Source organism: Mobula hypostoma, chromosome 4 (assembly GCF_963921235.1).
Source record: "Mobula hypostoma chromosome 4, sMobHyp1.1, whole genome shotgun sequence".
In the NCBI taxonomy this organism is placed as follows: domain Eukaryota; kingdom Metazoa; phylum Chordata; class Chondrichthyes; order Myliobatiformes; family Myliobatidae; genus Mobula; species Mobula hypostoma.
Window position 1 is genome coordinate 49,282,076 of NC_086100.1, and position 17,433 is coordinate 49,299,508.

The following is a 17,433-nucleotide window of genomic DNA, read 5'->3' on the forward strand; positions in this document are numbered from 1 at the left end:
AATGAAATGCCCAGTTGTGAAGGTGAGGAATATCAGTGGGTTTAGGTATTGAATCTGGTCAAATTGAATATGTATGCTTACTTACTGCCTTTTACATCAGTCCAATAAATGGCAGACTATGTCAACTCAAATTAATCAATTATCAAGTTTGTAGTAAGATAGTAAGGAAGGTTATTAAGGAGCATCAACCAAGGCAAGGGTACGTAGGTTCATAATAAGCAGAAGGTTAAATAGCAGCTGTCGCTCAAAGGGAACGTGGAGTTGAGGTTACAATCAGATCGGCCAAAATCTTATCAAATATCAGAGCAGGTTCAGGGAGCCAGGAAGTCTACACTCTTGCCCCTAACTCACTTATGCTTCACAAACCAACACAAAAAAAAATCTAGCAATAGCCCACTTACTTTATTGCAGCTGATTTTGCTTGAAGTGCACTGCTCCAGAAATCATTGACATTTTCTGGCTCCTGAAATGCTTGAAGACAAGCGCTGAATGGAATTTTGGCACGAACAACCTCTCTGAAAGGTCGCTTTGCTATCTCAGCTTCCCGTCTCCTTAGTTCATAAGCTACAAGTTCCTCTGTCAAATAACAAAAGGAGCTGTATTTAAAATTGTTTTTAAAAAATTAAAAATATTTACAAAGCTGTTTATTATAGTCATTCCTCTTCATTTTTTGAACACCTTGAGATCATACAAACATGATTCAATTGCAAAGGTCCTATTTATTATACTTAGATGCACTAATTTCCACATGGAAAATGAGGAAATACTGTAATCGTACGAATTCTCCATTAAAATTGTACTTCAATGGAGTAGTTGGGTTTTCTAATGATGAGGTATGAAAGTTCTTCCACATCGAAGTCCAGATGTCACCTGGGTTCTCCTTGGAAGAGCTCAGACTCCCCAAAGGGAAACAAGGAACAAATAAAGGACCAATATATGTGAATTCATTTTGCATTTCTCTTGGGGGAAATTCATAAAGTAGAATTAATTCAGGTTAGAATCAGATTACCACTGACCTATATGATGTGAAATTTGTTGTATGAAAAGCCATAAAAATTATAAATTACAAACATAGTGAAAAATGAATATTAAAAAGGACTATAAAAAGTTATAAATTAACTATAATTATTCATGTTCTAGTATCATTATACATGACAATGGTAATAAACAGCAAACTCAGGCCAGGGCTCTGCGATTTTCTTTTGTCTGAGTTACATTATTGAATATATAGTATATAGAAATCTGTTAGTCTCGTGAGACCATGGATTTGCGCCTTGGAAGGTTTCCAGGGCGCAGGCCTGGGCACGGTTGTATGGAAGACCGGCAGTTGCCCATGCTGTTAGTCTCCTCTCTCCACCCCACCGATGTTGTCCAAGGGAAGGGCACTAGGGCCGATACAGCTTGGCACCGGTGTCGTCGCAGAGCGATGTGTGGTTAAGTGCTTTGCTCAAGGACAAAACATGTTGCTTCAGCTGAGACTCCAACTAGCGACCTTCAGATCACTAGACCAACGCCTTAACCACTTGGCCTCGCGCCAACACCGTTGAATATAAACTACAGAATAAATAGCTTATTTTTGAAATTTCCATGCAAAACTAATTAAAAGCTATTATTTTATTGTTTAGGCTCAAGCTATTAAACACTATTTGATAACAGTCCAGATCCAAGGCTCTCACTGAAAGTAGAAGCTTGTATATTGAAAGGAGAAAAGACTGGCTGTCGAACAGGAAGCAGAAAATAAGCATAAATCTATGTAATACTTTGCCACAGGCATTGGAGTGGGTTCATTTATTGCTAGCAATTTACACTCCGTGGCCATTTTATTAGGTACACCTGTACATCTGTTCGCTAAGGCAAATATCTGGTCAGCCAATCATGTGGGAGCAACTCCATGGATAAAAGCATGCAGACATGGTCAAGAGGTTCAGTTGTTTTTCAGACCAAACATTAGAATGGAGAAGTTATTTGATCTAAGGGACTCTGACTATGGAATGATTGTTGTGCCTAACGGGGTGATTTGAATATCTTGGTAACTCCTGATCTCCTGGGATTTTCATGCACAACACTCTCTAGAGTTTACAGAGAATGAGTGACAGTTCCGTGGGTGAAAACTCCTTGTTAATGAGCAACCTAACCCTGCTCCTAATTTATATGTTTGAAGGTTAAAAATAACATCACAACCAAAATAGCATTTTTCTAGATCTACATAGGAAGAAAATTCAACAGTACCAAAGCAACTTTGATACCATTCCAGTTGTAGTAAGTGCAGAATCATTATGAATGTCTCTCCACTTTTGCCTATGTATTCCTCCATGTCTAAAGCAAGCTCATGGTATCCACACCTTTGTTAACAGCAGCCTCCACCACAGCAGGAAGTTGCATGATGTAGTCAACTCTCTGTGTGTATTTGACTTTCCCAGATTGGCAACACTGGACACGATCTTCTACCATAAAGCGAAAGACTTCACTGGGATCATCTGAACCATTATTGTTTCTCTAAAACACAAAGTATAATAGTTCATAAATAATCTTAAAAAGCTATTTTTTTTAAGTGTCAGCAGAACTAAGCAATACAGTTCTTAAAATTTAGAATTATAGAATCATACAGCATAGAAAGCAATTATTTGTGCTGACATTATGAAATAGTTGCCTAATTTAATCCTACTCCGCAGCTTTATTTAAAATCGCTCATGACTCCGCAAATGACTCTCTTCATACAAAATCTAATTTTTATTGCCTTTTCAAGTAGTCCATTTCCACTATAACAACCCTTTGTGTGGGAGAAAAAGACTATCATCTCTTGATGCAAGAAAGTACCCCTTGAATGTTTATGAGACGTCATTAATGTTCTCTATTATCTGCACAAATTAAAATCATGTTAGCCATAGACAAATTACCTTTAACAATTTTGTGTGGCTGTTCTTTATTGACATGTGCATTTCAAAGTAAACTAATTTAAAAGTACTTCTTTGAGGACTTTGCTTTGATTAGTACTTGAGTGCAACATTCTTATTCTTCTATCTGCTGAAAAAGGTGGATTTATAATAGCAGAAAATCAGCAATATTATGATATGAAGTTTTTTCCCCAGAAGACAGGTGAATTTATTATGACATCTTGTATCATGCACAGGCATTAAAGCAGTCAAGTGTTACAAATGAAATGTGATTTCCAGGTTTTAATAAATCTGTTTTTATTATATTTTGTTATGTCCTACTTAAGACATTAGCAAGATCTTTTATCTTTATATCGAAGAAAATTACGCTTGGATAAAGAGGAGTGCACTAAAGGTTGATTTTAAAACAAAATATTTTTCTTATGGACACTTTACAATGAATGATTGCAAATGTTAGTGAACTTGTAGCCCGCTAAGAATCAAATGAACCCCGAATCCCACTTTCAGAAATTTAAATGCATAGCGATTCAACATTGAATTGTTCTATATTGAAACCAAACTAAAAGAGATAATATATCATGAATAAATTTGGCAATACAATTTCCTAGTAACAAATCTGTTTTTTTTTTAAAAGGACCTATCCATCAATAAGAAATTTTGGAGAATACCTACTAAAACCAAAATTTGAAACTGAAGTAAAGACATTTGTTGCCATTTGGAGACTTACATCTACAAGGTTGATTAAATGCAGAAAGAATTCTAATGCATCCTGTTGTCGATTTGATGAAAATTCTGGATGTCCTTTTCCAACTAAGGCTTTAAACATTCTGGGTGCCATCCCTTGTTGCTGAGGCTGCAATTATTGAAACAGGGCGTTAAACAGGTTATTGTGTTAACGACAGCAGAATGAAGAAAGGAAAAATAAAAGAGCCACAAACAAAGTAAATGCTGGAACAGGCTCCAGTAACTGATTAGATTAATCCTGGTCTTCTGTAATATTAATCACAATAGATGTTGGCTCAACTTGCCGACCTGTTGGTCAGCATCAGACAATTTACATACAAGCATGAGGCCTAGAACAGAATGTGGAACAATACAGCACTGAAAGAGGCCCTTCATTTCCCCACCACCATCCCCGTATCTGCACCAAGCATGACGTTACTCCAGCTAACCATATCTGCCTGCACGAAATCTGTATTCCTCTATTCCATGCATGTTTGTGTCTGCCTAAATGTTTCCATCACCTCCCCTACCAGAGAGGGTTCCAGACATCTATCATTCTGCATCAGAAAAAAAAACTTGCCTTGCAAATCTCCTTTAAGTTTTCCCACCTCTCACGTTAAACCTATGCCTTCTCATACAAACGTCTGTATATAACTTTTCCCCCTGAAGAGAAACACACTGACTTTCTACTCTATCACAATCTTTCATAACTTCACATATTTCTAATAGGTCACCCTTAGGTTGATACTACAGAGAAAATCCAAGCTTGTCTAACTTCTCCTCATGGTCAAAACATTCCAATCCAGGCAGCCTCCTGGTGAATCTAACCTCTCCTCATGGTCAAAACATTCCAATCCGGGCAGCCTCCTGGTGAATCTAACCTCTCCTCATGGTCAAAACATTCCAATTCAGGCAGCATCCTGGTGAATCTAACCTCTCCTCATGGATAATCCATTCCAATTCAGGCAGCATCCTGGTGAATCTAACCTCTCCTAATGGTTAATCCATTCCAATTCAGGCAGCCTCCTGGTGAATCTAACCTCTCCTCATGGTCAAAACATTCCAATCCGGGCAGCCTCCTGGTGAATCTAACCTCTCCTCGTGGATAACCCATTCCGATCCGGGCAGCCTCCTGGTGAATCTAGCCTCTCCTCATGGATAACCCATTCCAATCCGGGCAGCCTCCTGGTGAATCTAGCCTCTCCTAATGGTTAATCCATTCCAATCCAGGCAGCATCCTGGTGAACCAATTCCACACTCTCTCTAAAGTCTTCATTTCCTTCTTACAGTAGGTGGCCAGAACTGTACAACTGTGGCCTGACCAGAGTTTTATACAGTTATGACAGGGCTTGATAACTAAATGTCTCAACTGATGAAGACAAGAATGCCATACACTTTCCTAAATACTCTATCTACAGTACTTGTATTGCACTTTCAGAGAGCTATGGACTTGCACCACGTGACCCCTCTGTACATCAATGCCTCTAAAGATCCTGATACTTATTGCATATGTTCCTCTTGAATTTGAGCTCCCAAAATGCACCACCTTACACTTGTCTGCATTAAATTCCATCTGTCATTTCCCTGCCCAACTTCCAACACTTATATCTATTTTCAGCACCTGCAGAATCTCATGTCTGAATTGCACTGAATCTTTTGACAAACTCCCTCACTATCTACAAGCCACCAACTTATGTGCCTTTTGTAAACTTACTATCTGCCCACTTACACTTTCATTTAGATAGAGATCTCAACACTGCTGTACATTTAGCTTCTGTGTTCTGGAAGGATCAATGTAAAATCAACTTAATTCAAAAGCCAGGAAAAGCTGAACATTTAGAGAAACTTCACAATAGAACTAGAGGAATTGCTCTTATGCATAGAATCCAATTTTATCACAAAAAGCTGACGGACTATGGTTTCCCTACCAAATCAGCAGGCTGGATTGACAAGAGAACCACCCAACCATTTCCACTTCATCAGCTCAGTATGTGACATTAACACACAGGTAAAGCAGAACTGTGGGCATGTGGCCAAGTGGTTAAGGCATTCGACTAGCGATCTGAAGGTCATGAGTTCGAGACCCAGCCGAGGTGGCGTGTTGTGTCCTTGAGCAAGGCACTTAACCACACAGTGCTCTAGGACGACACTGGTGCCAAGCTGTATCAACCCTTGCCCTTCCCTTGGACAACACTGGTGTTGTGCAGCATAGGCAACTGCTGGTCTTCCATACAACCTTGCCCAGGCCTGCGCCCTGGAGAGTGAAGACTTTCCAGGCGCAAATCCATGGTCTTGCAAGACTAATGGATGCCTTAAATAAAAAATAAAGTTAAAAGCAAAAAAAATTGCATTTTTATCCACAATGCCAACAGCCCTAACTGTCATATAGATAGCCAGCAGGCCACTTGGATTCAGGTTTAGAAAGAAGCCACAAGTTGTGCAAATATTCTCTCCCAACTGACTCTCTTTCCCTGCATTTCACACTTTTGCCTGACTGTGTACTCAAGACTGGACTGAATGCTCTGTTACCGAAGTTGTATAACGGGGTAAAGTGAAAAATTGAGTAAGAGTTCACAACAAAGCATAACCTGAAATTTAAGCCAGGCAGGGTCTTGGGCAGCTAACAAGTACTGAACTTACTTTTCAATTGCGCATAAAAACAGAAAATGCTGCTAATATTCAGTATGCCAGGTAGCATTAATGGACAGACCACAGTGTTAAAGTTTCCGAGTGATAACCTTTCATCTGTGTTTATTACAAATTTACAGCAACTTCAACTTTCTGTTTTACATTTCCAGTATAAATGGGTCATGGTTGGAGAGTGCTGCAGGTTGGAACTTGGGACTGATGAATCCAATCCTCTTGAGAAATATTCAGAGCTGTGAAACCTCACAGAAGCACTCATGGTCTCCACACATTTCACAGCCGGCCATTCCTAAAGGCCACAGATTGTTCAAAGAAGGTTCAAACATTGAACTAAACCTGTACTATCCAACAGATAGATCCCACACATTACACTTGTCTATTGAGTAATGTGCTATGAATGAACCCCTACCAATTTGCTTGATTTAGCTGCCAAAGGGCTAGAATAATGAATATTCTCCAGAAGTCCATAGTTGAGCCCTCCATTAGTCAGGGTTGACCATGGATATCGCGTCCTAGCTATCTAGGTGATAACAAGTCAGGGCAGTGCAATAGGGTGAGCGAGCTGTTGCCCACCAGGCTCCCCCTCTCCATGCAGCTGATGAACCAAAGGAATGGGAGAGACCCATACCGTTTGGTACCAGTGGCATTGTAGGAATTGCCGGTCAGCATTGAAATCAATGTAGGACGGCCTTAGGGAGTCCAGTTCCGGAATTTTCCTCAGCGTTTACTCCCGAAGCCTTCCCCATGGTACGTATAGACGAAAAGCTCTGGAGGTCTGAGATCAGAATTTTCCTTCTACTAGAAGAACTGCCAACCACAGCTGAAGAGCCCCATCTGCCAAAGTGACTGTTTTTAAGGCACCAGTAGCCCGCCTTTGCCCCTTCCCCTGTTGGTAGAAATAGTCCCGCCAGGCTAAGTAGCTAAGCTACACATGAAGACTGGGAGTTGGATTCGGCTGTCAGGATATTTGAGGTGTACGCAGTTGAGAGCATTTGATAAGTACTGGAAGCTTATCCCCAGTACCTCCCCCGGCTATGACAACCTTATAACCAAGTCATAAGGGCAACAATCATTGTATAGAAAAAAAGGCAAACTGCAGTTTATAAAATCTCAGATCAAACCAAACAGCAAAAAAAAACCTTTGATTCTGGGAGAATCAGACTTAAGTAAGGATATAACTTCTGACTCAAGTGGCTTGCAGGACTCAACAAGAATATTGCAGAATCACATTTGGACCAATTTAAACCTTTGTGTTGAATGAGAACCATAAGCTTTAAACTGGCTGACCAGAACTCCCATTTCAGGAATGATACTCAAACATGAGAGAAGATAGCCAGAGACCAGTTCTCTGTACGTTCAGTTAAAATCCAGGTTTCAAACTCTGAACAGAATACAGTTTATGTACAATTCAGAAATACATGTTAGACATCCACAGAATATTAAAAAGTAACTGTGACATAGATGTGGCATGATTAAAATCTATGAATTATTTGCAAATGAAACTCACTCACACTGCAACTAAATGACTTGACAGTCATCACCATTTGCATATTTTATACACCTCATTTCCTTGAGTAAATTGCAGAAAAACCGTCTCAGCACTTTTTGTACATTTCTGGTGCCCAACATAGCAGGAGTCTAAACTGAATGAAGCTTTGAATGTCGCAATAATGAGCTGTTACTGAGTTAATCAGAACTATTGTCCAACTCACAGGAAAACCTAAATAAGGATTAAAAGGTTAACTCCAACCAGTTACAGAGGTGTAAACCTTATGGGTTAAATGGCTACTTAATGTTCTGCAGTTTACAGCTATTGAGAAGCAAAATTCAGGGCACAATCACATATTATAAACTTAGTACGGATACGAAGCAGAAATTCACTTTACTCCAATAATGAATGTCGAATGCAAATCAGATTACATGAATAAAATTAACTACAAAGTGATGCAGAATGGGATCACCTTCTCCGGGTTGCAATACAAAATGATTAAAAACCACAATCCAGTGGATAATGGGAATATTCACCAACTTCGAGGGATTTTTTTAAAAAAATGCAAACTTGTATAGAACCAAATGTAATGCAGTGCTTTTAAAGCAGTGCCTCAGAAAATATTTATGCATTGTGCACCTAGGCTATTAGGATAATTACACTCACAACTCACCAAACACCACTGTATATTTTTTCTTAATTCTTTCTGCTTCATCATTATTCCTGGAACTGTGCAACTTCGTTTTGACAAATTATTACTCACTGACTTTCAATATTTCTTGGCATTTCTTGAAAACCATCTGACTAAAACTATCAGAACTGAACACGTGAATAGACAGAAGATGCTGGAAACACTCAGAGTCTCTAACCCAGAATGTTAACTAGGCTTCTCTCTCTACAGATGCCGTCTGACCTGAGTCCTTCCAACATTTTCTGCTTGCATTTCAGATTTCCACCATCAGTGCTCTTTCTGATTGGAAACCTGACACATGTTCCCAGCTACTGTACATGTTTCCTAATCAGAGGATCTCTGCCAGTAACCCCTGTGGATGTGGGAATCAGGAGTAGCCTCCCCATTTTGTATTCTAAAGGCAGATGCCTGCTTCTTCATTACAGAGCATTTTGAGTACTTTCTTGGACTAAAAGCTTTAATGAAATTGAACTTTGGAAGGTGAATACAACACACAGCCACTTCAGTTTCTCATTTAGCACAGCAGCCAAGGATTAAATTCAACCAATAAAGGATGCAGAAAAGAAAAAAGGGAAAGGCCTGTGATATGGTGGAAAATGGAGATCAAATACATAAACTCAGTCTGAGACCAACAAACTTCTAGCACTTCCTTCAGGATCCTTCTTCTGCAGAAAAAACTGAATATGTAGCAGTGTTCTTCAAAATCAATTCCATCAAATTTTAACAATTCTTAGCTATGCCATCCCAACTTTGCTTCAGGCATACATGAAACATTTCTCATTTATTTAAAACATGCAACGACCACATAACAATGTGCTGTTGGGACTGCCACGGTGTAAAACAGTTTACTGTTCTTTGAACCTCCACTGTGTCACACCGAGGTTTCAAGCCACACACAGGGAAACAACTACCTTGTTTTCTTCTTTCATCACGTGTTCGATAACCTCAGACTTCACTGGAGGTTTGGAGTACTGGCCTGAGAGTAGTGCATGTCCCAGCTTGGCCCTTTAAAAAAATACCACAGCTGTCAGCTCAATTACGTATGAGAAGTACGTTCTGTACACAGATAGAAAGCAAGTTTATTATTGAGTCCCAAAGATTCACACCAATTCTGACAAAGTGGTAAAAAGAGGTGAGAACAGATAAAAAGGCAGAATTAATTTTGTAATGTTATTTCCCAGATTCAAGCCATTACTACCGTGAAGAAAATAAGTGGGATAAGACATGAAACTAAAGGCAGAAGAGGGACAGAAAATGTGCAGTAGGACACACAAGATCAATTCTACACATCTGCTGGAGCAGATGTGATCAAGTGGCCTGATTCATTTATATGAGCTCAGAGAGGTGCTCCACCCAGTGGTCACAATGTGAACTACCAAATTTAAACAGAAGAAAATTTCAATCCCGAGTATGAGGGTCCAAAATCTTATTTGAAAGCAATCTCATCACTTTTGAGTACTACCAACCTACAACTCTGACAACTTAGTAGAATTTATGGCTGTTTCTTTTTCCCTCTCGCCATAATGAAAATGGGCATTTAACACAGCAGAATGTTTAAGAGCATTTTATGGCAAATGTCAACTGCTCACAGCTATGTAATCAAGAGATTATCCTGATACATACTGTATTATATCTTGAGTAAGCTGGTGAAGACAAAATGATTACTTTCTCCCAATCAGTACCAAAAGAATTTGTACCATGCACAATGTGTTTAATCTATTTATTCAGCAATCACTATTCATTCAGCTTTCTCACATCTGAAATAGACACTCAGTACATTTTGCACCTAATAAAATGGCCTTCTGAGTGTATGTTTGTGGTCTTCTGCTGCTGTAGCCCAAGCACTTCAAGATTCAACAAGTAGTGTGTTCAGAGATGCTCTTCTGCACACTACCGTTGTAACATGTGGTTATTTGAGTTACTGTCACCTTCCTGTCAGCTTGAACCAGTCTGGCCATTCTCCTCTGACCTCTCTCATTAAGAAGTCATTTTCCCCCAAAGAACTGCCACTCACTGGATGTTTTTGTTTTGTTTTTTTTGCACCATTCTCTGTAAATTCTAGAGACTGTTGTACGTCAAAATTCGAGGAGGTCAGCAGTTTGAGATACTCAAACCTCCCAGTCTGGCACCAACAATCATTCCAGAGTAAAAAGCCACTTAGATCATATTTCTTCCCCATTCTGATATTTGGTCTCAACATCACCCAAACTTCTTGACCATGTCTGCATGCTTTTATGCATTGAGTTGCTGCCACATGATTGGCTGATTAGATATTTGCATTAACAAGCAGGTGTAGAGTATACCTAATAAAGTAGCCACTGAGTGTACACTCTTTATGATGATTCTCTTGCCTTTGTCTTTAAACTCTGAAAAATAGTTTCTTACTCATTGAAACTCAGTATCAAATAGCAAATAAAGTGAACAATCTGACGAGTAAAAGCTAATTCCTCATGCCAAAAGCTCATATTCTGTACAAACAATGGCTTTTCAAATTCAGCAAAGCCGAATAAGTAAGTGATTGTCGAAGAGATTTCTGATCATATTTTTGCATGGAGATACATTTTTTGATTAGGGGAAAAGTCATCATTTTGTCTTTACTGGCTAAGTCAGGATAATCTTGCATTAGACAGCTGTGAGCAGTGAATATTTGCCAAAATATGCACTTTAAATTTGCTTTTGCTTGTGTTGTACACTTCTTACTCCCGCCTTCATAAAAATACCAGCAATAAATCCTAGCTGTTGGAAACATTAATGTGGTTAAGTGGTGTGACTGTTGTTTTTAAAACTATATTTTAATGAGATCTAGTCAGGATGGAAATGTTCTCCTTTCTTTCATTCTGCATTTACCACGGCCCACCTAGAGAACTGCAGACTGAGAGTTTCCTGCTTGCTTCTTAAGGCAGATGACGAGAAGGGGGCAGAGGCAAAGTAACTGATCTCCATCCCAAAGACTCCTGTCCTCTAGCTCAGCTCCTGATTTGTCAGTGAAAGCTGAATATATCAAGTGAGATCAGATATACACCAAGGGCTTGAATCCCTGAAGATGATTTATCTTGGTCTGCAGCCTGATCAATCACACCCTGTCCCTCGGCAAGCTCACACTCAGTGTTCCCAGAGCAGCAACAGTGTTCTCTCGAGTCCTGGCTCCACTTTATTGATGCCACCAACCCTGGTAGTGGAAGATGCAATCTCAATGTTACAGATTTCAACCTGCAAATTACAGCACTGTTATTTTGTTTCCCCCCCCCCTTCCATTCACTTGCCCATCAATCCTCATAGTAGAGCTTAATCGGGAGGAGAAGAATATGGCGGCACGACACAGCGTGTGTGGCCTCTCCAGTGATGAATGTCTGTAATCTATCAAGTAGAAGGCCGTGCACAAATCTGATTTGATGGAGGCAGACACGAGAGCACGGAGGAACATCTGGTGAAACTTCTGAAATGCTTGCTTCGCTTCTGCTGCTACTGTGTGATCCAAAATCTCCGGAGGGGAAGGCCCCAAATCCTCGGCTTTGCCTGTTGCTTGGCGGCAGGGGCCGGGGTCCAAACGCTCGGTGGAGATGGTGCTCGGTGTCAGAGGGCTAGTCGGAGGCTCGAAGTTTCCGCATGGACTCAAGAGTCGGACTGTGGTCAGGTGCTTCCAGGATGCTGCATCGGCAAGTTTGCGGCGCTGGAAGCTCATGGCAGGGAGAGTTTCTTCCTTCTACCGTCTGCATGAGATGTTGGGGCTATCGGGACTTTGAGACTTTTTTTTTACCGTGTCCATGGTCTGCCCTTATCAAATTACGGTACTGCTTTGCACTGTTGTGCAAAATTTGTTATAATTATGTGGTTTTTGTCAGTTTTAGTCTTGGTCTGTCTTGTGTTTCTGTGATATCATACTGGAGGAACACTGTATCATTTTTTAATGCATGCATTTATAAATGAGGACTGAGTGTTCTCATAATCTAATCTAATCTAATAATCTAACCCTCTTAATAGATCGTCAGACTGATCTCCAGGCCGTTCTGTTTTTCAACACAATATATTGCTACTCTGCCTTAAGCACGTTTACTGTTATACAAGTCATACAGAACCATTTGGTAACACTTCCCACCAAAATCTGTACTTACATCTGTGTTTCAAAATCCTGGGTTGGATCCAGAGGAGAGTAATCAAATATTCTTTGGAGGTTTCCTACGTACCTGTAAAACAAGGGCACTACACTGTATATCATACTTCACACAACCTCAGAATACAAGGATGTCCCTTTGAAAAAGAGTTGAGGAGGAATTTCTTTAGCCAGAGGGTGATTAGTCTGTGGAATTCATCACCACAGATGGCTGTGGTGGTCAAGTAATTAGGTGTATTTAAAGCGGACGTTGAAAGGTTCTTGACTAGTAAGGGTTATCAAAGGTTACAGAGAGAAGGCATGAGAATGGTATTTAAAAATGTAAACACGAGGAACTCTGCAGATGCTGGAAATTCAAGCAACACACATCAAAGTTGCTGGTGAACGCAGCAGGCCAGGCAGCATCTTTAGGAAGAGGTACAGTCGACGTTTCAGGCCGAGACCCTTCTTCAGGATTAACTGAAGGAAGAGTTAGTAAGAGATTTGAAAGTGGGAGGGGGAGGGGGAGATCCAAAATGATAGAAGACAGGAGGGGGAGGGATGGGGCCAAGAGCTGGACAGGTGATTGGCAAAAGGGATATGTTCAAAAACGAATCCGAAAGCCAACTGGAGTAAGTTGGCGACGGAGGCACGTGGGCACCTATCCTTGTAAGCGGAACAAGTGCTACACATGCCCTTACACTTCCTCCCTTACCACCATTCAGGGCCCCAGACAGTCCTTCCAGGTGAGGCAACACTTCACCTGTGAGTCGGCTGGGGTGATAAACTGCGTCTGGTGCTCCCGATGTGGCCTTCTATATATTGGCGAGACCCGACGCAGACTGAACATCTGAACATCTACGCTCTGTCTGCCAGAGAAAGCAGGATCTCCCAGTGGCCACACATTTTAATTCCACATCCCATTCCCATTCTGATACGTCTATTCAAAGCCTCCTCTACTGTAAAGATGAAGCCACACTCAGGTTGGAGGAACAACACCTTATATTCCGTCTGGGTAGCCTCCAACCTGATGGCATGAACACTGACTTCTCTAACTTCCGCTAATGCCCAACCTCCCCCTTGTACCCCATCCGTTATTTATTTTTATACACACATTCTTTCTCTCACTCTCCTTTTTCTCCCTCTGTCCCTCTGACTATACCCCTTGCCCATCCTCTGGGTTTTCCCCCTTCCCCCTTTTCCTTCTCCCTGGGCCTCCTGTCCCATGATCTTCTCATATCCCTTTTGCCAATCAACTGTCCAGCTCTTGGCTCCATCCCTCCCCTTCCTGTCTTCTCCTATCATTTTGGATCTCCCCCTCCCCATCTCAAATCTCTTACTAGCTCTTCCTTCAGTTAGTCCTGACGAAGGGTCTCGGCCCGAAATGTCGACTGTACCTCTTCCTAGAGATGCTGCCTGGCCTGCTGTGTTCACTAGCAATTTTGATGTGTGTTGTTATGAGAATGTTATTGACAGGGATAACAAATCAGCCATGATTAAATGATAGAGCAGACTTGATGGGCTGAAAGGCCTAATTCATTCCTATGTATTACCGTCTTATGGTCATAGGGTAACCTCCCAGCTTCATGTGGATAATAGCGAACTGAAAATCACTCGTCAGTGCGACCTGTAGGCACTAGGTCTAGGTAGAAATTCTGCAAGTTGCTGTTGGAGATATTGAGCTTCTCATAACCTTTGTAGGTAAGCTTGCCAGTAAAGGACATGCAATGACATGTTTATACACTTCCTCCTCACCAGAACAAATTAGGTCTGCTCTATTCACGAATAAAAGAAGTGGTAAGTTACAACTACTGCAATGTGTAGAATCTCATTCCATCAGAATGATTTCAAAATATTTAGTAATGCAGATATTTAAAAAGCAGAATTAAACTTTCTTTCAGTCTTCCTAAGATTCGTCTTTTGCAAATTTTTCTTTCACTTTTGTACACGATTTAAACCTCATTCACATTTCCTCCCTACAGTTTAATGAGTACGTTTGTTTATTCCATCTCATTCTTCCAGCACAGAAAGAGGCTACTTGGCCCACTGAGCTCCTGCCATCTCGCCGAGGAACACCGGCTATCCCCATATGCTTGCCTGTGACCATGTTTGTGAACATACAAATTCCACACAGAGGTTACGTTAAAACACAAGTCATTGCATTTGAGAGTCAACTGCTGTACAACTTGCAATTTGTGGCTGGTTGAAGTACCCTTTTAGTGCTGATCACAGAAATTCCCAATGCCGAACAGCACAGACTGTACCGTACGCAACAGCACATTAGTGCAGGCCTGAGGAGCCACTAAGGATCGCTGTCAGCATAGTGAACAATAAGCATCATTTCCTTGCTGTTCACTACAAAATTCAGGTCATTATTTCACTTTTGTACATCTTCAAATACTTTCTGTTTGCTTTATTTTTCAACCTTCAAGATGAAGGCAATAAATGATTGTTTTCTTCGGGCCAGCAATGGCAGCAAGTACTCTCAGTTACAATCAAAGTACATCTGGTAGCGATCAGGTTCTGGCCAGTTTGCAGGCCAAGATTCCCAGCGAGTTAGACCACAAAACATAGGAGTAGAATTAGGCCATTCGGTTCCAGAGTTTGCTCTGCTATTTGATCATGGATGATTTATTTTCCTTCTCAAACCCATTCTCCTAGTAACCCACTGATGTACTGTTGAAAATGGAATTTTTAAAGATGGGCTTGAATTGGAGGGGCATGGACGTCCTTGAGAGTCATAGGGCAGGAGGAGGTTACAGAAGAAGCAGGATAGCAAAGCCATTCTGGGGTTTGACAACACGGTTAGGAATTTTAAAACTAGCCATATCAGGAGCTCAGGTCAGCAAACAAAAGGGGCAATGAAAAAAGGAGGATAATGTCAGATAGGATATTGGTAACAGTATCTGGGAAAAGGATTTTATTAGAGGAGCTGAGACATCAAAGGAGTCAATGTGACGTGACGGAGAAGGATTTAGGTTACATCTCGGATATATATTTGCACAAATCACACTGGGTTTTCATCATTCAGTCGCCAAGGAGAATGTGGAATTGCTAGCTTGGGCATGGAGTTTGTGATGAGAGAAAAAGATCCAGGTGCTGATAGTTTACATGTGGATCCTGGCAAACATCCTCGGAAACTATCACCAGTATGCAAAAAACAGAAGGCATCAGAACTTGGAATGTTATGATGAGGTTGTATAAGGCATTGTTGAGGCTGAATTTGGAGTATTCTGTGCAGTTTTGGTCACCAAATTACAGGAAGGACATTAATAAGGTTGAAAGAGTGCAGAGAAGGTTTACAAGGATCTTGCCGGGATTTGAGAAACTGAGTTACAGAGAAAGGTTGAACAGGTTAGGACTTTATTCCCTGGAGCGTAGAAGAATGAGGGGAGATTTGATAGAGGTATATAAAATTATGATGGGTATAGAGTGAATGCAAGCAAGCTATTTCCACTGAGGCTAGGGGAGAAAAAAAAAACCAGAGGACATGGGTTAAACGTGAAGGGGGGAAGTTTAAAGGGAACATTGGGGGGGCTTCTTCACACAGAGAGTGGTGGGAGTGTGGAATGAGTTGCCAGATGAAGTGGTAAATGCGGGCTCACTTTTAACATTTAAGAAAAACTTGAACAGGTACATGGATGAGAGGCGTATGGAGGGATATGGTCCAGGTGCAGGTCAGTAGGACTAGGCAGAAAAATGGTTCAGCACAGCCAAGGGCCAAAAGGCCTGTTTCTGTGCTGTAATGTTCTATGGTTCTATGGTATGGTTGCAATTTGATTAGTTACAATGCTAGATCCTAGAGTCTGAATAAGTTGCAATGCAGCCACAGAAATAGAAGCCACTGCAAGTGGCAACAACTGTCTCACTAACTGAAGTCAATAAGTGTACTTCCAACCTGCAAGAAGATGAAGGAAGGGCTTTGGAAGAGGAAGGTTACTTAACATGCCAATGTTTTCCTCAGCTATGTCAAGGGGGACAAAGAAGGAAGCAGTCCTGATGTCAAAGGCACGTGGTGATGACGGCAGTGTTAGTTCTGCTTCAGTAGCAGAAATTTGATAGAGGTGTTAGGACTGAAGGGCATGGACTTAGAAGTGAGTTCATTGGTGAGAAAAAGGAACACAAAAATTGGGAGGCACAAAGTATCCCACAGTATATAACGGTAAATCGCAGAGCAGCATTGTCATACACTTAAAAACAAACTTCTACTTGGTGCTCACCTTCTCTGAAAGTCAGGGATGCTAAAGATTATCTGCATGACGGAGCTGAGGTAGCAGCTGTTTCCTAGATTCTTGATGCCCGTGTACCCAGACCCATATATCGGCTTCAACTTTGTACCAGATTCCTGGACCACCTCCCACTCTCTGATTCGTGGCTTTATATCATTGACTGGATTACCATTTTCAGACTGTTAAACAGATGCAAAAACACACTCAAATGTTATCCAATCCACTCACACTTTAATAACTAATGTTTTACATTTATTTTTACAATAGATAAACAATTGATAATACCTTTTCTCTGTTGGACAGTTCCATTCAAATTTTTTTTCAAAATTATCTATAGTATTGATGAAATAACTATATTGTGAAACTAACCAACCAAAGAAATATTGTCAGTGGCAAAGAACAAAAACAAATACCACCATTCTTCATCCTAATATTAAATCTGAACTGTTTATATTAAAGCTATTTATATTTTCCACACTTATACATTTGTGTTTGTACATTGTTTTTTTCCTAACACTCAAGGTCAAAGTGCAGAAAATATAGCCAGATATTCCCTTCTAAAAGCGGGTGTTAATGCACATGGCTCACATTACCTGTAAGGAAATTGAAAGACAAAGGATTACAGTTGGTTTGAAGACAATCAAGTTTTGTCATATCATCTTTGACTTGAA

At 40.6% G+C, this 17,433-nt stretch overlaps 1 protein-coding gene across 3 annotated transcripts in view; it reads right to left on the minus strand.

Annotated features, from left to right (window-relative positions):
* The window catches only part of usp13 (ubiquitin specific peptidase 13), a 108,892-nt gene that overhangs the window by 34,054 nt on the left and 57,405 nt on the right, over nt 1-17,433 (minus strand). For all 3 annotated transcript variants that reach the window (XM_063045759.1, XM_063045758.1, XM_063045760.1), the window contains exons 8-13: nt 16,754-16,941; nt 12,556-12,627; nt 9,355-9,448; nt 3,622-3,747; nt 2,343-2,496; nt 402-576 (exon numbers count right to left, since the gene is read on the minus strand). In XM_063045759.1, the coding sequence (XP_062901829.1) occupies nt 402-576; nt 2,343-2,496; nt 3,622-3,747; nt 9,355-9,448; nt 12,556-12,627; nt 16,754-16,941 (809 nt within the window). The remainder of the gene's footprint in view (nt 1-401; nt 577-2,342; nt 2,497-3,621; nt 3,748-9,354; nt 9,449-12,555; nt 12,628-16,753; nt 16,942-17,433) is intronic.